This window comes from Haliotis rufescens, unplaced genomic scaffold (genome assembly GCF_023055435.1).
Source record: "Haliotis rufescens isolate VD_foot unplaced genomic scaffold, xgHalRufe1.0.p SCAF_13, whole genome shotgun sequence".
NCBI classification, from domain to species: Eukaryota; Metazoa; Mollusca; class Gastropoda; order Lepetellida; family Haliotidae; genus Haliotis; species Haliotis rufescens.
Window position 1 is genome coordinate 37,172,116 of NW_025963813.1, and position 25,745 is coordinate 37,197,860.

At 40.3% G+C, this 25,745-nt stretch overlaps 1 protein-coding gene across 3 annotated transcripts; it reads left to right on the plus strand.

Moving 5' to 3' along the window:
* The first annotated feature begins 5,466 nt into the window (after positions 1-5,466).
* LOC124152569 lies at positions 5,467-25,745 on the plus strand. 3 transcript variants are annotated; one of them, XM_048394520.1, is made up of 4 exons: positions 5,467-5,517; positions 20,182-20,310; positions 22,492-22,946; positions 23,473-25,745. In XM_048394520.1, the coding sequence occupies exons 2-4, from the start codon at positions 20,270-20,272 to the stop codon at positions 23,850-23,852; spliced, it is 876 nt and encodes a 291-aa protein (XP_048250477.1). In that variant the 5' UTR covers positions 5,467-5,517; positions 20,182-20,269; the 3' UTR covers positions 23,853-25,745. The 3 variants fall into 3 exon arrangements, with proteins under 3 accessions (XP_048250477.1, XP_048250476.1, XP_046381490.2); XM_048394519.1 differs by lacking the exon at positions 5,467-5,517 and adding an exon at positions 13,625-13,914; XM_046525534.2 differs by lacking the exons at positions 5,467-5,517; positions 20,182-20,310 and adding an exon at positions 13,625-13,914.

The following is a 25,745-nucleotide window of genomic DNA, read 5'->3' on the forward strand; positions in this document are numbered from 1 at the left end:
ACCAGCTCAAAGATCATTTCAAAATCCTTCATGGAATTGGGCTTTGGTCCTTAATGATATTGACTTGGTTCATGAAGTTTGTGAAATTGGACTTGTTCCAAATGGTGCACGTCATTTTATGTTTGAACTAAATTCAGGTGACCTGTTGTTATCTGGAATTTCCAATATACCCTAGTTATACAGACATCATTAAATATTTTACAACCTCTGCAAAAGCCACCATCGTTTTCTGACAGTATTTCACTCTGTTTAAGGCATTGTGCAATTCTTGTGCTTAATACAGCAGTAAAGAATTTGCCAACACAGTTTATATTACCCTGGTAGTAGTAAATATTTTCATGATTAGATTAGACAATACCATTCAGCCAATATTCAGGTATTATTCCGCTGTTGAAAATTAATACCGTATTCGACGTAATAAGCGCCCCGCTCTAATAAGCGCCCACGGCGATAATTGCTAAAATATTGGCTAGTGAACAATCCCAATTAGCACCCCTTCCGATTGATCAATGTACACAAGACTTATTTATTCGCGTATAATATGCATTCGTGTGTTATATGCACTCTTAATTATGGGCAATTAAATTCTGGAAAAATATATCTGTCGTATATGAACATTTCAGGCTGTCAGCATAAACCACGAAATATATCTTTCAATTCTGTTTTTTTTTCCTACAAATTACATTCTAATAAGAGCCCCCTATTTCTAATTTTGAGAGCGCCCTGGGCGCTTATTACGTCGAATACGGTAACTTTTCCATACCAGGGAGTAGCTTTCCCTCAGCAAAGTTTAAATACTCATTTGCAATCAACTCCAGTAACTTCATGTGTCTTAAGATTGTGTATGACCTGTGTATGTGTATTTCATCTTTGGTTTAATTACAATCAAGAACATCATTGGTGGATTGTAAACTTGTGCTAACTAACTAGGGCTGGGACAGGGAACTCGGGTACTGAGTAGGACCGGATACCCACAGGACAACCTAGACCCGTGGTTAGTCACGTGATATATTGTTTAATGACAAAAATATCTAGAACTTCCACGGTTACACTATAAGTGACTAATGTTCACATTTCTTTCTGACTTTGCACACATTTCTTCTGACTTTATATGTTTGAATAGAGGTAAAACTTCAGTCAACTTCAGTGTATGTATGACCAGATCGTTTTCTATGAGTATCTACATACATTTTGCAAGGGCTACAGTCAAACTATTCCCGTTCCACATTTGTACTTATCTCTTGGGACCAACAGCGGGTACCCGAGTAGGGTCGGGTTATAGTGGAGTGGGTACCCGGGTAGTTAATTTGGACTCGTCCAAGCCTATAAGTAACACTTCTTGTCAATGTCTACCGTTTCATTATATTTGATATATATTTTTTAAATACTCATAATAAAAGTCTTATACAGCTGCTGTCTGCCACTCACACTCTTTAAAAAGTCACTCTCAGTTGCACATTTGCCAGCTTGGTTGTATTATTTTGGATGAAAAGACTTCTTAAGCATGCATTTTTACTCAGTGTCATATTGATGATATTATGATTCGACACATGAAAGGTTTTCCATATATCATGTTTTCTGAAACAAGCGCTTTATCTGTAAAACTATCTGTTTCGTAGTAGACTCATTGTAACTGTAAACACAGTCAAGAACTCTTCAGTAGGTTTCATCTTCTTAAGCGCTTTCTGTACGCATTCACAGCTAATCCATGGATGTGGCACTCTCGGTACCAACAGTAAAACTCTGTGTTCTCGTTCGCAGGGCTATCTGCTGTTCAAATGTGGCGTTTCCAGCCCATAACCAGTTTCTCTATCAGTTCTAATCCTGAAACCAGTAAAAACAATTGTTAAGCCAATCACAATCACAACATATTCAGGAGGAAATTCAAATAGGATTCAAACTACTTATTGTGAAACTTCTTATTTCATATGTAGCTTTTTGCTATCTTAGAAAGAATACAAAATTGCTACCATCATCTTACATGGACCCTTTGGTGAGCAAAAAATATACTGGAAGTCCATTTCTTCTCAAATAAAAATTATTGTCCTTTTGCCTTGAAAGCAAGATTGTAAAGGAACTGACTATCCTCAAACAAAAGCAAATTCAACAGGTGATACATTTTAAAAAGGTTATGCCACTTCTTGACAGAATGATATATTTGATAATATTAAAGCTTTATGGATGGGATGGTATTTTAAAAAAAAGGTGGTAAAACATATGTTACACTTAGCTGTATTATATCCACGTCACATGTATGAATCCCTGGATTGTTTGGTCAAGACTTGATTATTCACAGGCCACAATCATGCAGCTGGAATATTGACAAGTGCAGTGTCAAACAAGAAACAACTAATCTGCTTCGTTTAGTGACACATTACTTGGAACAGTATTTCAGGCGTATCATGGCATGTCAGATTAATGGGAGATAAATGCCGAACATGATGCTAGTCGACGTTTACCACTCTGATGAAAATCAAGACGACAGGTATTCTGCTGCCAAACCAAGAAACATAACCTGGACAATTCTATGGCTTGAACCCACAATCATAGTATTCTGGCATGTATAATGGACACAACTCACAGCTAATTGCATGCCTTGGATGACTGGGTCTAGTCAGCCATACAGACCCTGAAACAATTATATCCAAAAAGAGTCTCTCCTTTTTATTGTATTTTTATAACTATAACATCTGTTTTGATCTGTAAAATATGTTCATTTCAGAGACAAGGTGTTTTTCTAGACTGGGCCATATGTGCTTCTGGAACCCATAAAAACTTTTGAGAATCTGAGCTACTAGTCAAAGTATACCCTTACTTTAAAGAAGGTGTCCTGAGGTTATAATGTGTTGTGTTTTGGTTGGGTCACATGCAACGGGTCTCCATATCTACAGCTTTCCATATGCCTGTATCTGATGATCTGTTGTTGAACTTCTTTTCTTGGCCAATGACCTTCGCATCATAATCATATCTATCAGCATAGAGAAAATGTAAATGGTTAGTTCGTAAACGATGAAGGCGTAACAGTATGTTTCTTTAAGATAATATTATTATTATTGTGTTGTCATTTAGTTCTGTCTGCACCAAGTAGTCATGAGCAATATGGTAAGCTAATTTGAATCCTGCAATAAAATGTGGGACAAAAAGAAAACATGCCTTATTTTGAAAGGCAGTTATTCTCATTGTCGCTTAGTATATAAGTTTTGAAGATATCAACTTAAAGAATGTATGCATGTAACTTCATATAAAATAATGATATGAATATTCTTTTTACAGCCAGACTCTAAACAGAATTTTGCACCGTTGTTGTGATTGAGCACACAGTACAAAACAGTGTTGCTCGTTATAACAATTTGTCAAATACTGCTTCTTGCAACTACCGTTCTTGAATATGTTTTTGTTTTGTAAGACGCATCATAGGCTTATAACATTATCAATGAGAAAGGTCAGTGTTACTTGATACTCATAGGTTATCTGTAACTTTGGACATACGCTCCAGACAAGCGGACATTAAAAAAGTTAAAACATAACGTTCCAATATACAATCATATCTAAATTTCACAGATTTACAAATTATTTCACAAAATATTATTAAATCTTCTTTTGTGTTCATTCCCATAGGGAATTCAAATAATTCCAGTAAAGTAAAATTATTTTTTTCTGCTACAACATTAACAATATGAGCTAATGACCTTGCTTAAATTTACACTGAGGTTCTCACACCCTTCATAGAGCCGGTTCCTCCTTGGAATTCAAGTATCAACAATCTTCTGAGCAGTAAGAGATCTGGACAGACAACTAGTCAGTAGTAATTAGGGAATCATCTGGTGACATGTTTATGGCTAGTGTGTCAGGTCAGTGCTAGCAGTAGCTTGCCTGTATTCAGTTGTTTGAGCCCTCAGACCAATGAACCCTTCAGTATAAACTATCAATTTCCACTTTCCCCAGTTTGGCTTTAGCAAGTCTAGAAATAGACAAATATACACTTCCATGGAAGGTGGTAATACATCAATCAATACAGATGTTCACAGGTCATAATCAACCTATGACATTTTATACACAATATCATCATACAATCTACACTTAATGGAATGTTAAGATTTCTTCTTGGCTGATGATAGTAAATCACATTTCAAACTTGTGAGCAGAACCTGAGTGCTATGGGTCAATATTTCTAATTTTAAGAGATATTGTAGCTATTTTATAACTCATATCAGCTCGACCAGAAATGGGATAACACCTATAAAATCTACAGTTAACGGAATCTGAAGATTTTCTTTTGGCTGCGGATAGTAAATCACATTTCTAGCTTGTGAGCAGATTCTGAATGCTATGGGTTAATATTTCTAATTTTAAGAGATGTTTTACTATTTCATTACTCATATCCCCTCGAACAGAAATAGGATAACGCCTTTAAAATCTACAATTAATGGAATCTTAAGATTTCTTCATGACTACTCATAGTAAATAACATTTGAAACTTGTGAGCAGAATCTGACCGAATAGGTCAATATTTCTAATTTTAAGAGATTTTCTACCATATTATTATTCATATAACCTGGACCAGAAATAGGATAACACCTATAAACTCGACAAATAATGGAATCTTACGATTTTCTCTTGGCTGCTGATAGCAAAGCACATTTCTAGCTTGTGAGCAGAATCTGAATTCAATGGGTCAATATTTCTAATTTTTAAGTGAGTTGGGCTTAACACCGCTTTTCACATTAATCCAGTTATATCACGGTGTGTCAGCTTAATGTGGGGGGAAAGCCCGAAGTGATGGTGCTGACAAACCTAGAGCATTATTGGGGTGAACCGGGATTCGAACCCAAAATTATAGGATGCTGGCGGTTCCAAGGGACGTAACTCTGCACAGTGAATCGTGGCGCCCTAGACGACATGGCCAACCATGCCCCCTCTAATTTTAAGAGATTTTTTACTATATCATCAATCATCTGCCCTTGACCAGAAATGGGATAACACCTTTAAAATGTACAATTAATGAAATCTTAGGATTTCTTCTTGGCTGATGACAGTAAATCACATTTCAAACCCGTGAGCAAAGCCTGAACACTTTGAGTCAAGATTTCTAATTTTAAGAGATTTTTTTACTATATTATTATTCATATAACCTTGACCAGAAATGGGATAACACCTTTAAAATCTACAGTTAACGGAATCTGAAGATTTTCTTTTGTCTGCGGATAGCAAATCACATTTCAGACCTGTGAGCAAAGCCTGAACACTTGTTAAGATTTGTTGTTACTATATTAACAATGCGTGTCGGTCTGACGTTGATTTATTAATAATTTGCACACTCGTATGTGCAAGGGGCCGACGTATGGTTCTAAGTAGGAAGTGACTACTTGGAGACGATGGCTTGCGGTATATACAGTTTTACTTTATACATGTAGATATATACATACAGAAGACACTATGTGCCAGGTCAGCACATGGTGGTAGTGGTTGTTGTCTAGGTGCCCCGGAGCACCCAGCCTAACCCTTGCTAGGCTAAGGGTAAGACCTTTCTTTTCTTTTTTTCTCAATCTCTCTGGACCAAGGCTTATATAGCCAAGGTCACCTGACATTTAGTAAGTAATAAATATAAATGTAAACAGTAAATCATCAGTGACATACTTGCACATCCTGTTCAGGATGGCAGACGGTCGATGTACACAAAAATGGGGATTAACAAATAGGATTAGCATCTTATAAATAACAGCAATTACCCGGTAAGTGTTTCAAGGCATATAGATGTCATGGCTCCAGGGTAATGAGCCTTTGCAATCAAATGTTCTTCAGACAATGGATGTCGTAAATCAGTCGCTATGACTATATTATTATTCATATAACCTTGACCAGAAATGGGATAACACCTTTAAAATCTACAATTAATGGAATCTTAAGATTTCTTCTTGGCTGATGATAGTAAATAACATTTCAAACCTGTGAGCAAAGCCTGAACACTTTGAGTCAAGATTTCTAATTTTAAGATATTTTTACTATATTATTATTCATATAACCTTGACCAGAAATGGGATAACACCTTTAAAATCTACAATTAATGGAATCTTAAGATTTCTTCTTGGCTGATGATAGTAAATAACATTTCAAACCTGTGAGCAAAGCCTGAACACTTTGAGTCAAGATTTCTAATTTTAAGATATTTTTACTATATTATTATTCATATAACCTTGACCAGAAATGGGATAACACCTTTAAAATCTACAATTAATGGAATCTTAAGATTTCTTCTTGGCTGATGATAGTAAATAACATTTCAAACCTGTGAGCAAAGCCTGAACACTTTGAGTCAAGATTTCTAATTTTAAGATATTTTTACTATATTATTATTCATATAACCTTGACCAGAAATGGGATAACACCTTTAAAATCTACAATTAATGGAATCTTAAGATTTCTTCTTGGCTGATGATAGTAAATAACATTTCAAACCTGTGAGCAAAGCCTGAACACTTTGAGTCAAGATTTCTAATTTTAAGATATTTTTACTATATTATTATTCATATAACCTTGACCAGAAATGGGATAACATCTTTAAAATCTACAATTAATGGAATCTTAAGATTTCTTCTTGGTTGATGATAGTAAATAACATTGCAAACCTGTGAGCAGAATCTATATTATGGGATAACACCTTTAAAATCTACAATTAATGAAATCTTAAGATTTCTTCTTGGTTGATGATAGTAAATAACATTTCAAACTTGTGAGCAGAATCTATATTATTACTCACATCCCCTCAACTAGAAGTGGCATACCGGTAAATGTGATGCTTTCAAGAATGAAAGGAATCTTAAAGTTATGTTTTCTGAACATTGTCATTCACATTTACAACCTTTGAGAAACAAGTACTTTGACAATAAGCTTTGCATATGAAACTACATAGTTTTAAAAAAAGCTTCGTCCCCTTCACAGCTGTAATAGGCTAACTGATCATCATGGAGGGACTGACTGCACAATGTATGACATTGTGCTAGGTCTGTACCTGCCTTGATAGAAACCACAGAAAAAAGGTATAATGACTTACCTACACATTCTCGTCTTTCAAAGAAATATTATCTTAGAAATTTCAGCCATTTGGCCTTCAACAGCAAGGACCAGACGACCATTTTGATCAAGTTGTAAAGGGAGGATAACTCTTACTGTTGCTTTGTCTTGCAAATATTAATGTCAATGATGACAGAGCTTGAGATAACAAGTTCAGTTCTCCATTAGTAATGGGTTTATTAAATATATGTTATCTGTCTTAAGTTGGGAATTTTGAAACCTTTCTAAATATTTCAATCATATTAAATAATATCATTTAGATTCCATATGGTCTCCCCAGAAATATGAGGACATTTTGCTGGCAAAACTGTTATGAAAGCTTCAACATATATATGTCAATAAGCTACCAGGAATGGTTCAATGAGTTTCCCAGTTATTTTAATGCTGACCAGGAAGGAGATTTTGTCATACTGGGTCTTACATATGGTATTTTTTCCTTGAAAACAATGAGAAAAAGAATAGGGTAGTGGGTGAATCAAAGGAACATTTAGAGAAATCTTTTTCAACAATTTCTACTCGAATATTTCTACATGTAATTAGTTTTTAGTTTTTAAGTTAGACTTATAAGATGAGGCACAAACTCTCTCACATCCTGCATCTGCTCTGCCTGGAAACAGGCTACATGCACCTCCACCATTAATATAAAAATTAGTTGCTTTTATCATCATGTACACAATAATCAAATGGAGTGATTTTGAATACCGGTAATTGTTACCACTAAAATCTAACATGATAACGATAGTAATATTTACAAAAAATGACTTAGGGACTTGAGAATACAAACAAAAATACACGCATCAGTTGCCAGAGGGCTGTGAGGTGTTGGGGCTTAGAAATCCCTCGAATAGTACAAATTTAACTGTACCCCTTTCAACTCTGACATGTTGAGTATTCATTGTTTGTTGTTTAATGACACACTTAGTTATATTCAAAACGATTAATATTATCATATTGATGTACATACCCTCCCACATATATTTTGTGAATATCATTGCCTATTGTATAATGTCATGAGTATTAATTCCTAGACATTTACCTGCTGCGTTACTGTGTATGAGAAGAAATATGTCCAACTCTCATAACTCTTGAAAAATAGCATAACACAAACATCCTAGGAACTTGAATTATTACGCTTGTATCCCCACCAATGAGTGGCATAACATTTTTAAAATACATAAATTAGAGAATACTTTTATTTTCATTTGGCTTTTGCTATTTTGTAGGAAACACTGTGTTCAGAAGTGGCCAAGATAGCTATTTACAGAATATTTACTGTTATTAAACATATCACCACCTCACAAAGGTTATGATATGTTAGACAATTAAATAATACATTTGGGAGTGATATCATGGTTAGAATTTAAACATGGCAATAGGCAGAGATTACAGATAATAAACAACACGATCAGTTTAAAAGGAATTGCATTTTTTCATGAGCGATCTGCATAAAAAGAAGAAATTGTATTCCGCTTTAGTTCCGCAATACCACTTTTATACGCTGCTATATTTAGCTGCAAATGTCGGACATCGAGTCAGTAGCATTGCCATTGGCGCACTTTGCAGAACGGAGTAAAAATACAAAACACCAGAAGTGCAGATGATTTTGCTCTTATTAAATGTTTGTCAATCAAACACATAGTTGCATGACAGAGATATAATTCTCTACGGTGTTTATCCCAGTTCTGGTCGTATCCCAGTTCTGGTCGCTACATACGTGGTCGATCATCTTTAGTTTTGGTGGTCTGGTACCGTTGCTGGAGCCTGTATATGGTCCTTACGTGGACTTGAAATGCATTGGCTACTTGCCGGGCGGTTTGTCCAAATTGCAATCGTCCAGGGGCTTGGTGTCGCTGATTTCTTGTCAATCTTGGCATATGGTAGCAATTCAATAACGAATGAATATTATCCGATCTTGGTGAAGTTTTATAGGGCAAGAAATGGGGGTACATTTCAATTTGCACGGAACTCACGTGCATCGGGTTACCATGGCCGTTGCCGTGATGCGTTTGGGCGATCGGTTTTATTGTCATCTGCTTTGTTTTTTATCATCAAATTTCATTTTTCCCTATAAAAAAATGTTAATTTTTAAAAACTTTCGTAAACATTACCCAGATATTTAAATGACAACCTTTTATGCAATGTTACTTGGGGTGACGCTTCTTTTGCGGTTCAGTATATATATAGAACATAATATTGGTCCAGACTCGATTATTTACAGACCGCCGTCATATTGTTGGAATATTCATGTGTGCGGCGTTAAAAAAACCAAAACAAACAAACAAACAAAAGCCTGTGCGGTGACTTCGGTGTTTGTTTTCGTGACCTTGCAAAGGAAGGAGTGTTTTCTGATGGACTTTCAAATCCCCTCCTGCCAAATCCTAACGGCGATGGTTGAAGGGGATGGCAATGCATATTGATCACAATTTTAAGGTCTGTATAATATAATTAATAATTAATGATAATACAGTCAGTTGAATTTCACAGTGGTTTTATTTGATTATAAACACACTGTGCTTTCACATACACGTGTTACCTGAAGCTTTGCTACTTACCTGAGTTTGGAACAAAGTGTGCAAGGTGAGGTTTATATGTTAAATGTGGGGCGGTCGGGTAGCCTAGTGGTTAAAGCGTTCGCTCGTCACGCCGAAGACCCGGGTTCGATTCCCGACATGGGTACAATGTGTGAAGCCCATTTCTGGTGTCCCCCGCCGTGATATTGCTGGAATATTGCTAAAAGCGGCGTAAAACCATATTCACTCACTCACTTATATGTTAAATGTAGCACCATCATCAGGCAGCATAACTCTTTCATTGAAAATACCGATTCTTAATCTCCTTATTTTACCAAGATATAGTTAAGCCCTAATCTTTTGGTAAAATAATTCAAAATACACGGGTTTAGTTTAATGTGTTGAGTAGGTGACCTATTAAAATTTGCCGAAAGTTAACGGAGCTATGAGATTATGATAGGCTAGGCTCAAAGTCACTTTAATTTATTTAGCTTTTTTCAATAGTATTATATTCAACTACATATAAATATACACATAAACAACATGTGATTTCATTTTGATCTCAGTTTGTCCATAGCAGCACGCCATGTTTCAGTACTAGGAGCTGTATCAGCTAGTATACACGGTCTGGGTACTCAAATGCTGACGTAAGATGATTCATCAGAACGTCCCTCTGAACACAGATTGTAGCATCGCTGTGCTCGGTTCGTTCAACTGCATGTGCACGCTTCATATCTGTAGCGGAATCTGTCGTACCACCTCTTGGGCCAAGGAGCGGAAATAACACTCTCGAGTGTTGGTGTATGAGAAGGCTTTACCCACTGCATTATGGGCTGCACGTTTGATAGACTTATACTTTGTCTAGGATCACATTTCTTTGAAATTATTGTATATTTTTTCAAAAGATTTTTTCCTCCTCTGCACGTTAGGTTGCAGTTGCGGGTTGTGGGATGCTATTGTGGATTGTGAAATGAACTAAACAAGATTTTCTTCAGGTTGGTCTAGACTTGCCGAGGCTTTTAGTGAGGTGAGGTGAGATGAAATTGAGGGTTTAACGTCGCGTCCAAGATTATTGCACTTGTATAGCGACGTGCATGCACAGGTGTGTAGTGTGTACTAGTCCGGACTGAAGCCGATTTATAGTGCTAGCCCACTGAGATACCATGCCGTAGTTTAACATGAATACCCCACTCAGACACAGTATACTGACTCCGAGCCGACCAGTCCTTGTTTTAGCCCCTTGATGCCGTGCGCCAGTACCACCTTTTAACGTCTTTTGGTATGACGCGGCCGGGGATCGAACCCCGGACCTTCCGCTCACCGGGCGGACGCTCTACCACTAGGCCACGGAGGCGGTCCCTAGACTTTTAGTAACAAAATAACAAGTATATGTATACCTGTATTCTTGCAGCCAGTTAACAAATCAGAAGAAAACCCAACCACCTAAAAATCGTAAAACAAGACCCAACAGGTAAATGAGACAGACAGCACAAGACAACCATCCAAGATCTCCACAGTAAGAGAGAGATAAATGACACTGTATTCAACAAACTGAACCCTATAAACTCGCAGCCCCTTTATGCCAGAGTCATTGTCAAAGTCCACAATGATCCGGTCACAGAATACTTTCATGCTCAAGAGCTCAGTGTTCTACAACACAGCCCAGCACCTTGTCCATCTACTAGCACCATTGGGGGAAGAAGGAAAATCCGTCATCAGCAATTCCAGTACCTTTCTCAACAAACTCAAAGAAGCCAAGCTCACAGGCCGCATGGTCGACTACGATGTAGTAGACATATTCACCCACACACCTTTGCAGGAAGCACTCCAAATCCTACACTGCAAGATACAGACCCGCATTGACCAGTTAGACACATCCGCCTCCACAGACAGCATCACACTGTTCACTGCCTCCTGCTTCACCGCCACCTGCAAGTGAAAGTGCTCGACAGACCATAGGAACACATAATTGACACATTAGCCGGGACACTGTGATCCGACGTCTCCGTTCCAACAACCTCAGATGTCGCCGACCAGCACGTCGTTCTGTTCTCCGACCACGGCATCGACAAGCACGACTACAGTGGGCACAGGGTCATCACAATTGGCGTCATTGTGAGTGGAGGCGTGTCATCTTCTCTGATGAAAGTCGCTTTTGTGTCTCCCATGAAGACGGAAGAGTCAGACATTGGCGGCGTCGAGGTGATCGTTTCGCTGACAGAAACGTTGTGGAAAGGGATCCATGGGGTGGACCTAGCGTCATGATATGGGCAATGATTGGACTTAATGCGAGACTTGGACCCATGTCCTTTCTGAATGTTGGTCAAGGTCGGGGACACGGCGTCACTGCTCAGCGGTATATCGACCAAGTGATCAGACCCCACGTTGTTCCATTTTTTGCACATCAACAACACATTTTCCAGCAGGACATCGCTCGTCCCCATGTTGCCAGAGTTACCATGGCCTTTCTGCAACAACACAACATCCGCGTTCTACCGTGGCCAGCCCTCAGCCCTGATCTGAACCCCATCGAACACTCGTGGGATGAGGTTCAAAGGCGTCTGCACAATGTGCGCCCAATCCCACAACTGCCGATGAACTACGCACAGCTGCTCTGGATGACTGCGGGTGGATCCCTAGGGCCTTCAAATGGTCTGATCCACTCAACATACAGGAGATGTGTTGCAGTGATCAAAGCTAATGGTGGTCACACCAGGTATTGACTGAAATTTTGGGTATTGACCCGAAACTGTGTAAGCCCTTAACATTTGAAAAAAAACAATTATGTCATCTGCCTTTTAATCCATTAAACTGTCTTCAGGCAAATTTTTGTCAATCTTGCCCTATTAGTATTTCTTGTCTTTACTGTTGAAAATAAATAACATGTATACTGCATACTCGAATTGCGTTTCTTTTGCGTGTGAGTGTATGTATATAGTACTCTATGCACTTACTCAGCATTCACCTGACGAAGGAGCAAGAAGTAACTCTGAAACGTCGTACAAAGAATAACAGGAGTTGATGTCCGTAAAAAGGTGTCATGTATTCACGTTTAATATCAATGCGGTATTGAAACGTATCACCAAAATTTCACAACGCGAGTCTATATAAAGTCACAACTACCTGCGTCATGTCCAGCGTGCCCATACTGAGAAATAGCTGTTTCTAATGTGTGTTGTGTATTATGAAGTGCAAACAGTGAAGGATAGACCCGTGAAGATCCGGGGTAGAAAAGGTCTTCAGCAACCCATGCTTGCGATAAAAGGCGACTATGCTTGTCGTAAAAGGCGTCTAACGGGATCGGGTGGTCAGGCTCGCTGACTTGGTTGATGCATGTCATCGTTCCAAAATTGCGTGGATCGATGCTCATGATATCAATCACTGAATTGTCTGGTCGATTATTTTACAAACGGCCGTCATATAGCTGGAATATTTCTGAGTGCGGCGTTAAACAACAAACCAAACCAAAAAAGTGAAGGATAAAAAATGAAAGATATGTTTCATGGAGGAAACTGTTTCTTGCATATCAGAGCTTTACGATCAGTTGGGTATTTAAACTTAACAGCATCCACATCAGTATCTATATTAAGCCACAACTAACTCGTGTCGTAAGAGGCTTCTCACGGGATCTGGTGGTAAGGCTTGCTGGTTGATGTATGTCTTCGATCCAAATTGCGTGGATCGATGCTCATGATGTGAATCACTGGATTGTCTGGTCCAGACTTAATTATTTACAGACCGCTGTCACATAGCTTCAATATTCCCGAGTGCGGCGTTAAACAACAAACAAACAAACTTTACCTGCTGCCAAGGGCTTCCTTGTCATAACCGACCCGTGCAGATTCGGGGTACAAAAGATTTGCAGCAACCCATGCTTGCCCTTAAAGGCGACTATGCTCGTCGTAAAAGGCGACTAACGGGATCGGGTGGTCAGGCTCGCTGACTTGGTTGATGCATGTCATCGATCCCAATTGCATGGATCGATGCTCATGAAATTAATCACTGGATTGTCTGGTCCAGACTCGATTATTTTACAAACCGCCGTCATATAGCTGGAATATTTCTGAGTGCGGCGTTACACAACAAACCAAACCAAAAAAAGTGAAGGATAAAAAATGAAAGATATTTTTCATGGAGGAAACTGTTTCTTGCATATCAGAGCGTTACTATCAGTTGGGTATTTAAATTCAACAGCATTCACATCAGTATCTATATTAAGCCACAACTAACTCGTGTCTTTATCGTCTCCATACCGGCGTGCCCAGTCATGACTTCTGACAGTGTTGTACGGTTGTACACCCGCGGGAGACGTTTTCTGTAGGACCATATCCCAGTGAGTACCTTAGAATTTTTCGAATGATTCTATGTCTCTATGAATGTGAGTCTATTTAGAAATCGTCAGCTGTAACTTCCGCCAATTATACATAAACCACGGTGTCCGGCCCCTGTAATAGTAGGCGTAAACCCATTATAAACTTCCTCTTTCTATCAGCGTCTACTGAGGAATACATTTTCGATTTCTTAACCTCTGCGTTGAGTTTGTGTTGTACGAGAGTCAGTTTTTGAAAGTTAACATATAACCATTGTTCAGGACTGTTTCTATACATTTTCTTAATTTTATATTTTGTTATCGGGGTCAATGTCTTTAAAAAAACACAAGGGTGGACAATTGGTCTGTCTAACCACGGGCTAGGATAATTTTGTTTAATCCTCAGTCGAGTGATCTGCTGTGACAGACGGAATGTCGCACGTACTTGCGATGATCCGATGTCACCCTAGACCAGGAAGAAAACATTGTGTACTCTGTTATGAGTTGACAGGTTGCGTTGACCTGATTTCAGCATACACATAAATACGTAACACATGATGTTTACATTTTAATAAAAGTTTCATTTTAATTAGTTTAACCCAATTTAAGTACATTGGCCCTTACGTAATGTTTTGGGTCCTATTTCATTGCCGAACCATCGGACAATCTCAGTGTGTGTCAGTGTCAATATCTGGTGAAATATCTATGTATAGACTCATTAGTCCAGCCAAAACTCCGGACTCCATCCAAGTTTTATAGTTACATAACGTCCTTGCCTCGGGAAGTTGGATTTTACTGCGATCTACGCCGTATTTTGACGTCTCGATACACGTTGACGTCCGTCAGTCATGTGTAGAAGGTAGTGACTTTCATGGACAATGGATCCGTCTACATGACCTCAAGTTCCAATGATGACGGGTCAGGCGATAGCAGTGGACGTTGCTCATAAAGCCGGCTTCTCTGCAATGCTTCTCATGGTAATAGTCAAGAGACGGACTTCTGTATTCCAGTGTCGCCTGAGAATGGTGCTGTTTCATGTAGGAGTTTGCCACACAATATGAATTAAGGCTTTCTCGCGGTTCTGTCTTCCTTGCCCACCCTGACCTTAGACTTTCCTTGACCTGTCCGACAGATGCCGACAATGGCACGATATGACATTCCAGTCACATGCACACCTGAATTTGGCCACATCACCATTTTCCAACTTAAAAATAATAAATTCTTCAAAAAAGAAAGAAACGCAAAGCCAGATTTGTGTGAGGTAGGAAAATACATTTATACGGGGTACCGTACAAGGCATTGAGCCAAAGTGTTGTGGAGAGAACACTTGGTGATTGTAGTCATCTCAGTTATCGGTACATAGGAAAAGTCCAAGGTGAAGGTCAGCTACCATCAATAACGTATGTCCCCCGTTGGAATCGATAGCGGCCTGACATCTCCTGCCCATGGAAGAGACGAGTATGCGAATCACATCCTGGGGAATGGTAGCCCACTCGGTCTGCACCGCAAAAGCCAACTGCTGCCACATCTGGGGCTGTGGTTGACGTCGGCGTAGCCGTCTATCCAAATAATCCCACAGGTTCTCTATCGGGTTCAAATCCGGGGATCTGGAGGGCCAGGGGAGAACATAAACGCTGTTGTTGTGTAGAAAGGCTCTTGTGAACCGTGCTGAATGCGGTCGAGCTTTGTCCTGCTGGAATACAACATTGCCGTTGGCTGCAATTGGGAGGACGTGTGGTAGGAGAATTTCGTTGATGTATCGTTGTTCAGCCGTAAGATTGCCCTGGATATGGACCAAACCAGTCCACATCATAACTCTACCCGCACCTAACCTGTCCACTTCCTGTACGCAGTTTCCGGCTTAACGTTCTCCCCGACGTCTGGTGACCTGTGCACTTCCATCCCCTCGACGGGAGAAAATCTTGATTCGTCGCTGAACCAGACATCTCTCCAGCGCAGTTGAGGCCATACCCTGACGACACTAATGCAGTCGTTGTTGACGATGTTGTCGACTCAATATGACGCGTCGAGCAGGACGTCTTGCTCGTAGACCTGCTGCTCTGAAACGGTTCCGTACAATCTGATCGGAGATTCTGCGCAGTCCGGGCATTTGGGACGCGGATGAGATGGCTGTGGTCTCCTTTCACGTGCCTGGCGCAGTCGGATGTAACGATCTTGGGTGGGGGTGGTTACTCCTGGTCGTCCCGACCTTGGCCGATCACGTGTTGCCAAATGCTGTTGAAACCGATCCCATAGCCTTGTGATGGTGCTGGGCGCTACATTGAAAACCCTGGCTACAGCTGATCGGGAATACCCTGCCTGCAAGCGGCCTATGACGTTGTTTCTTTGGACTTCTGTTTAACTTGGAATGTTTTGGAACTGTCACTGTTCGATTGACGCAGATGCCAGGCAATAAAAAACCCCTGCACTTTGATATCGTTCATAGTGCCGCTGCACGTGCATTACGTGCAGCTCCATGTCCCTTTTGTTACTGCACAGACCAATGGTTTGCATGTCCTTGTCGTGTTCATTTTGATTCGGGAAATTTGTCACTGACACTATAACACATTAAACCTCGCCATTTTGCACCTCTTGGTCGGCTAAATTTGCTTTTATGGCCCAAAATATCCATTTTGCGTTTCTTTTTTTGAAGAGTATATTAACTGTAAATTACTTGACTCTGACTTGAATTTGACCCTCGGTACACCATCGGTATAAATAGAGTTGTGTAACATGTCACCAAATCATTGAGTCATTCTGACGTGTTGAACTGTCGGAAATACAACAACCGGGTCAGAGTCCCTCGCTGCCACTGCGCTCGTGTCCGTACAGCACGGAGGCTCGCCGTGTTGACTGTGACACAATGTACTGCACAGACCTTAAACCTTACCCCAGTGTAGAATGGCATTGGATGCCCAACTAAGGATCAAGACATGTAACTAAATAACACAGTGATCACATGATTACGGACCCTTTGATGTTGGCTACCGGGTGATGAATCGCAAAACGCATCGTCAAGTGTCAGTCACACTTAGTGTGGCCGCTGTCCGATAGTCCGGTACTATATTCATAATAAATTCTTATTTTGAAGTTGAAGGGATATCCGATGATTTCATTGCCTTATTTGCTGATCACACGACCAGCTCATTTTTTTAACAAAGTTTAAAAAGTGACGTTTCCGAAGTCTAAACTACGCTTTGACGTTTACAGGATCCCCGCGTGGAAAAATTCTCTATTCTCTCCCCTGCTCGCCACGATCGCGAGGATCGGCAATGTCGGCCAATTAATTAACGTTAACGGTTTCTTTTTTACTCGGGGGCGATCGGGTAGCCTAGTAGTTCGCTCTTCAAGCCGAAGACCCGGGGTTCGATTCCCGACATGGGCTACGCACAATGGTGCCCCTCGCCGTGATATTGCTGGAATATTGCTAACAGCGGCGTAAAATCGAAATCACTCACTCACTAATTCACTCACTCACTCACTCTAGGTTTCACTGAACACTTTATACTTTTCATTGAACACTTCATATTCGCATTACTCCCAGGGTGCCACAGGGACCCTCCACTACTACCCTCAGATTGATCCCCCGTGAAGATCCGGGGTAGAATAGGTCTTCAGCAACCCATGCGTGCCGTAAAAGGTGACTATGCTTGTCGTAAAAGGCGACTAACGGGATCGGGTGGTCAGGCTCGCTGACTTTGTTGACGCATGTCATCGATCCCAATTGCATGGATCGATGCTCATGAAATTAATCACTGGATTGTCTGGTCCAGACTCGATTATTTACAGACCGCCGTCATATAGCTGGAATATTGTGCGGCGTTAAACAACAAACAAACAAACAACCTCAGTTTGAAATCGAATACAATTCAAAATATATGGCTCACACAAATACTCTTCAAGGTTTTCAATACCGTGGGAATAAAATAACACATTTTTTTTATTTATAAACACTCTTTTTCAGCGTGAACTCCCAGAAGTTATAATATAAAAGCAAGGGGCGGTCGGGTAGCCTAGTGGTTAAAGCGTTAGCTCGTCACGCCGAAGACCCGGGTTCGATTCCCGACATGGGTACAATGTGTGAGGCCATTTCTGGTGTCTCCCGCCGTGATATTGCTGGAATATTGCTAAAAGCGGCGTTAAACCAAACTCACTCACTCACTCACTCACTATAAAAGCAAGTGTTTTGTGTACTGATGGAAATGAATAAGGAAACACTTAGTTTTAGACACAGGAAAATGACACGCCATCACGGGATCCCAGCCTTGTTTAACAAATACGACGGAAACAATGCTCATAAACACAACTCAACATTTGATTCCCACGTGTTGACGTTGTATGCGAGCTATTGCAAATGTTCTGACAGTATTGTTTGTTTGTTTGTTTGTTGTTTTACGCCCCACTCAGCAATATTCCGGCTATAAGACGGCGGTCTGTAAATAATCGAGTCTGGACCAGACAATCAAGTGATTGAGATCATGAGCATCGATCAACGTAATTGGGATCGATGACATGCATCAATCAAGTCAGCGAGCCTGACCACTCGATCCCGTTAGTCGCCTCTTACGACAAGCATAGTCGCCTTTTACGGAAAGCATGGGTTGCTGAAGACCTATTCTATCCCGGATTTTCACAGGTCCGTGTTCTGACAGTAAAGCTTATTTCCCTATATCTTTCATTGTTCCCTTATTCGTTTCCATAAGTATAGTTCTGTGTTCACCTTGATCAGTTTGTAGCGAGTGATTAAGCAGGGCTATTCTTCTAAGTTATGTGGAGGCGGTCGGGTAGTCTAGTGGTCAAAGCGATCGCTTGTCACGTTGAATGCACGGGTTCGATTCCCGACATGGGTAGAATGTGTGAAGCCCATTTCTGGTGTCCACCGCCGGCCGTGTTATTGCTGGAATATTGCTAAAAGCGGTGTAAAACCATACTCACTCACTCACTCACTCTAAGTTATGTCAACCTAACACACACAAAAAACAAATATATACCTAATTTGACTTTGAAATTAGCCATTACACATTAACATACTATGCTTGGCTACTGCTCCGTCTGTATTCCATCTTCCCGAGGCAAGGGAGTTAACTGACTATAAAAGTCCAGTTTCCACCCTTGGCTGGTATTGTGGAGTTAAATTTTGGCTGGACTAACGAGTCTATGCATAGTCCAGTCAAAATTGCGCTCCGAAATCGAAATCCGGTTCATAAACTGTCATGCAGATTTCGGTCGATTGGAGGATTTGCAAAGCAAGTACACCGCTAACTCGTTGTCAACAGATATTTTCTAAATCTTTTCTTGTTTTTAATCAAGGTGCTCACGTTATTTGATGCACTTCGCGATGTAAGACTTGTGTTATCACAATATACAGATCTTGATTATCGATCAGATCGTCTTGACTGGGCGCCGCCGTTTTGTTTGAAGCAAATGCAAGTGATACGAGTGGTGGAATCTGATTGGTCCATAGGAGAGGCATAGAAGGGACATAACTCGTAATAGCCACTGGTGGCGCTACGACCGAACCCAGGAATTCCAGCATAGTTCGGCAAGGGTGGAAACTGGACTTTTAAAGTCAGTTAACTCCCTTGCCTCGGGAAGATGACTGTACTCCAGGTAAAGGTCGAAAAGCAACGTTTATTTGTCACCATAAGTTGGTAGACTGCATGTCTTTATTAGCCATAAATGTTTATGGGGGCTTCTGTTTGAGGGGGTTGCAGCCTCATCTTTTGTCCCATAAACAAGAGGAAGTAGTCCCAGATGTACCGCTCACCGAGGTTGATGTTCACAATTGTCTTCCTGATCTAAGCCTCAGTTGTACCAGGGAACTAGAATTTTAATAAATTTGGATTGTGTCTTAAAGTATGGCTAGTATTGTTAACAACAACCAGTGACTAGAGTTATGACTTAAATCCTGTTTGGGGTTCATGCAGGTAGCTAAAGTGCTGTAAGACCCCACGGTCCCCAGCGAGGTGGTATGGCTTTACTTACTGGTGGTATATAGCTCGTATTCTAATAGTATAAAATGTTATGTTGTATATATGGTTAAAAGCCTTAGTGTTTGAAATGGTTAGTTTTTAGGTTTCAATCTGTGTTATCGTGTTAAAGTTTTACTGTCCTTTGTGACAGGTATTTAACTTTCAATATGTTCCCGTCACTCTATGGCTGAGATACTGCCGATGTGACGTTAATATTAACCCACTCACTCACTCAGCTGTATCACATACGTCTTCAGCAGTTGTTCTCTTGCAATTTGCTCCACAAGTATTACCAAGCCACTTCATTCGCCTGTTTCAGTCCATCAGCGCCAGGTTTTTGGTGAGGCTTTGATTTCACGTCAGACAGACCAGCTCTTCTTCAGTTTCCTGAAGGTGCCGTGACATACATGACCTCGAACAGTATAAACATGATACAATCTGACACAAGGTATTTTTTCATTGCTGGGGGCTCCTTAATTTATCTCAAACATGAATGGTGGAAGTCTGATAGATTTCAAGATAACTATTAAATACACCCTCACCATTCACGTTTGAGATACTTTATAAAAAAGGTTAGCTCCTGTATACCTGACATTTGTTGAAGTAATTGTGTAAAAAGTTTTGATGTTATATACACGACGTCATCATTATATGGTTTGAATGTGAAGAGATACCCCAAAAATGTACTCAGAGGCAAAACGTATTGTGACACAAAAACCAAAGAAAATCAAAATATTTTACTGGCGTGGATGGAATTATAACAATGTCCGGAAGTCCAGTAACGATATACGAAGACCTCTCCTGCCATACACAAATAAGGCATGTCACACGAGGGGTTCATAGGCTAGTCGACTAGTCAGTAGCGCGTGCATTGGCCACTTAACGTTGAAAAACGGCCTGGAGAATGGTAATTCATATCTGAGTGAGTGAGTGAGTGAGTGAGTGAGTTTGGTTTAACGCCGCTTTTAACAGTATTCCAGTTATAATGTCAGCCTAATGTGGGAGGAAAGCCCGAACTGATGCAGGTCTCAGACGTTTACTACTTCGGTGAAACCCACAACACGGGTATGGTGCTGACAAACCTAGAAACATAATCGGAGCGAACCGGGATTAGAACCCACAATCATAGGTTTCTGGCGTACCCAAGGGACGCGACTCTGCAAAGCGAATCGCGGCGCCTTAGACGACTGCCCCCAATTTCATATCTGAGGAAGGATAAGTCGGAGTTCCTGCAACGTTTTGGAGGATGTGGAAGAAGTCGCGAACGACGTCCCACATGTTCGATGGTGACAGATCAGGTGATCTAGCATGTCAGAGTAATGTAATAACATTGTTCTGAGTCAGCTACTGGATATCTCTAAGAACCGATGTATGGCGAATTCTAGGGTCAATCGAGCTGTTGGTGTTCTTCCGTCAGGTTGACCTTCTGTCAGGGCACCTTCTCGTCAGATTGTCCCCGCAGATACGCCTTTGTTAACAAGGATGTGAGCGTTGCTTTCTGGAACCTGTGTCAAAGACTTGTGGTTCGAATCCATGTCTTGACGAGCTGTTGTCACGGGTGGGCGACTTTTACGGGAGAGGTCTCTGTGGTTGTTCTGTTGATGACGTCACCATTAAGTGCAACGTTCCTGTAGACATTGAATTGACGTGCGACGCCACGATGCGGGACACTGGATTCAAGCCTCCTTTTCATTCGCCATCTGTCATTTTCACTCAATAGGCATGGCATGGTGAAATCTCACCAAAAGGATCAAAAGTGCTTATGCTATTAAAATTCGAGAGGATACTTAAGGCAATTGCTTTCGAGCATTCGTTATTTCTTGAAAAGGAAAACATGCATTACCAGCGATATTTTAGTTAAAACATTAAAAAATGTTACAGCCAATTTTGTGAAATTATGCATTTTTCCTTCAATTTATGCAGTTTTGACCCCCTGAAAATTTACGCACACACTTGCAAGCTTACTACCCAATGAAAATTGTGTACAGATACCTCCTTTATGCAAAAGAAAAGGTTTAAGGTATACAGGGAAATGTGGGAACGAAAATCTTGTTTTTCACCCCTGGCCAACTGACTATTTGTTAGATTGTGTTTCTTCATGCTTTTTACATGTTTCAAATATATAAAAAAGATCACATAAAGGTTTATAAGTGAAAACTATCCACCCCACAATAAATATTTCCTTATAAGTATCTTTTATGTATAAATAGCTCATTATATAAGCTGCATTGCTACTTTAAAATAAAATATAAAACCGTTTGAATAATTACATGTGCACATTCAATGGCCATGCTGTAAATGTTTAGCTGTTGGCATGGAGCAACTGTCGGACATAATTTATCTAAACTGCCGGACAAAAGCAAGTTTACACACATGTTTGATGAAAGGAAACAAACAAAAAAGGTTCTGGTGATGTATTTCATACGTAGTTATGTTTTGGACCTAAAGTCGGCAGTGTTTAGGCGACTGTTTTAAGCCTAGTAACGTTTTGATAACGCTTTTAATTTGTTTCAAATCCAATTATACTTACTTTCGCACGGCAATAATAATTATATATAAGAGTATATATCATATTACAAGGTATCCGAGTTTACAAATGTCAATGAATGAGTTTCCATATATTTTTCAGCTACCATTACATCTATATATGGATGCCTCTTGGATTCCGTCAGTTCGGCCACGCATCTCTGTATCTTAGCAATCGCCAGTATGTCAGTTTGTGGCCTCAAGAAGTAAACTGTAGGCTAAAGAAGAAGCAAAATCTGTTCAAATCCAACCTTCATGGTGACATTAACGAAGAGGGCACGGATCCTGACTACACATACAGGATTTCGGCCACAGAATTAGACCTGGCTAAAATGATGACGTTCTTGAAGAACCAAAAGACCATACCTCCCTATTCCTTACTGCTTCACAACTGTTGCTCGGCCGTGTACCAAATCTTACATGCAGGCGGAGCCCCAAAGAGTCTAACAATTATCTGGAGACCAGAAACTTTGCGGAGATACTTCGAAATTTATCTGGGCGGTGGATCCAACTTTACAACTCTGTTCAACTTGCCAGGATGGGATTCCCCTTTTAAAGGTAAAAGCAATAACCTGATGGAACTCCTTGTATTCATATTTAACGGTAATAAAGGAAATACTAGCATGGCATTTTCAACGATTTTTTCCTGTATGAACAACCATAGGTATTGTGGTATGATCTTAGTGTTTTTGTTGATGAATGTTTTCATGTCAATGTTGTCAAGACAACACTGGACCCGTGAAGATCCGAGGTAGAATATGTCTTCACTAACCCATGCTTGCCGTAAAAGGCGACTATGCTTGTCGTAAGAGGCGACTAACGGGATCGGGTGATCAGGCTCGCTGACTTGGTTGATGCATGTCATCGATCCCAATTGCGTGGATCGATGCTCATGATGTCAATCACTGGATTATCTGGTCCAGACTCGATTATTTCCAGACCGCCGTCATATAGCTGGAATATTGCTGAAACAACCAAACAACCAACTAACCAAGACAACACTGACGTTCCGAACATGTAGCAAATATTGTGAGATTAATCAAATATGGGAATATGTCATGAGCATAATATGGTAATCTTTCAGAGAAAATCACATTGCATACATGGAAAGCTAGGGATGGAACGGCACAACACTTTGCATTATCTCTGGATTACTCAGTGTATGTAAGCTGGTGGCCCCGTACTTCACAGGCAGCAGGGTATGCTGCGTCCAGCTTAGAGGAGGATAGGACAAAGATGGGCAGGGTGGAGGATGGCACATATATCCTTCCTGGCAATCAGTTGGAGTACCACTTAATGAGGAGACGTTGGAAGAAAATGTTGAAAGAGGAAACATCTGCTATGGGGAGAACTACCTCGGACTGGGTGATACATAACATTCTGATTGCAGGCGGCATTTCTGTTTTCCAATTACAGGAAATAATGTCTGCAAACGGAATGTTTGAAACCTTAAGCAGAGAATGATGACAGAGGGAATATTTGAAATGTGGTGAGCTGACTCGGACTGGACTGGATGATACATAAAGGTCTGATTGAAGGCGGCATTTCTGTTTTCCAATTATGTGAAATAATGTTTGCACCTTCAGCAGAGAGTGATGACAGAGGGACTATATGCTTGAAGGTTGCGCCTCTGATTTCAAATGACTGGAAATAACGTTTGCACCTTCAGCAGAGAATGATGACAGAGGGTATATATTTTGGACGGTTGTGCCTCTGAATTCAAATGACTTGAAATAATGTTTGCACCTTCAGCAGAGAATGATGACAGAGGGAATATTTGAAATGTGGTGAGCTGACTCGGACTGGACTGGATGTTACATAAAGGTCTGATTGAAGGCGGCATTTCTGTTTTCCAGTTATATGAAATAATGTTTGCATCTTCATCAGAGAATGATGACAGAGGGAATATATGCTTGAAGGTTGCGCCTCTGAATTCAAATGACTTGAAATAATGTTTGCACCTTCAGGAGAGAATGATGACAGAGGGTATATATTTTGGACGGTTGCGCCTCTGGATTCAAATGACTTGAAATAATGTTTGCACCTTCAGGAGAGAATGATGACAGAGAGTATATATTTTGGACGGTTGCGCCTCTGATTTCAAATGACTGGAAATAATGTATTCACCTTCAGGAGAGAATGATGACAGAGGGTATATATTTTGGACGGTTGCGCCTCTGGATTCAAAGGACTTGAAATAATGTTTGTACCTTCAGCAGAGAATGATGACAGAGGGTATATATTTTGGACGGTTGCGCCTCTGGATTCAAATGACTTGAAATAATGTTTGCACCTTCAGCAGAGAATGATGACAGAGGGAATATCTGTTCGAAGGTTGCGCCTCTGGATTCAAAGGACTTGAAATAATGTTTGTACCTTCAGCAGAGAATGATGACAGAGGGAATATATGTAATAATGTTTGCACACAGGAACCTGCTGTATATCCACATTCTCTAAAATACGGTGTCAGTCAAATGACGTTTATGTGGTGGTTATATGATGATTCTCGTGAATTTAGGACGTGCACAAATATACAGAATGAATTAGATTTAACTAACGTTTCCCAAACTGTTGTTGCGATATGTATCAAGTCCTGCAGCTGCAACCCCATAGAGGCTAACAAGACACCAGAAACCTTCCGATCGATGTCAACAATGATTTAATCTCCCACCTTCTCAAATAGTATGACTTGTAGAGACATTTGTAGATGAGATGTCAGACATTAACTAGATGGATGGTTACGATGGCTATGGTGTTCTACTGCCCTCGAATGAAATGATCTGAGTATGGTCGTAAGTCCATAATCATTTCGTTTCCGGAGCGTACCTCGAAAATCGTTCAATATACTTCAAGGAAAATAGGCAGATATATATAAAGAAACTCCTGAGCGGAGACTTTTGCTATTTTAGGGTTTTTTGCATTTTTATTTTTCTCGATTTCATTGAGACAACGTGGAGTTGCCGTTTCAATAGCACAAATTGAAAACTGCAAAAGATGTTTCATCCAAAGAAGTTCATACTTCACCATTTCCAAATCTTCACAGAGTCGTTTAAACCATGGTGAGTTTTTGCTGCGATTATCGTTGTTTAAGGGTAATATCACGGCACTAAGTGCAGCAGATAATTGAATAATTTCAAAAACTTCATTTGTACCTTTTGACGTATAATCCATAGATGTATCATGAAAGTCATTTAATGAGACTCAGTTTAACTTATTTTCCAATGTGTTTCCCTCGAGAACTGGACCCGTGAAGATCCGGTGTAGAATAGGTCTTCAGCAACCCATGCTTGCCATAAAAGGCGACTATGCTTGTCGCAAAAGGCGACTAACGGGATCGGGTGTTCAGGCTCGCTTACC

Bases quoted from the DNA above. Each gene is read 5' to 3' on its own strand.
- LOC124152569 (XM_048394520.1), top strand. From the start codon at position 20,270: ATGACCTCGAACAGTATAAACATGATACAATCTGACACAAG. The intron at 20,311-22,491 runs GTATTTTTTCAT...TATATTTTTCAG, and splicing joins ATGATACAATCTGACACAAG to CTACCATTACATCTATATAT. The intron at 22,947-23,472 runs GTAAAAGCAATA...GTAATCTTTCAG, and splicing joins ATGGGATTCCCCTTTTAAAG to AGAAAATCACATTGCATACA.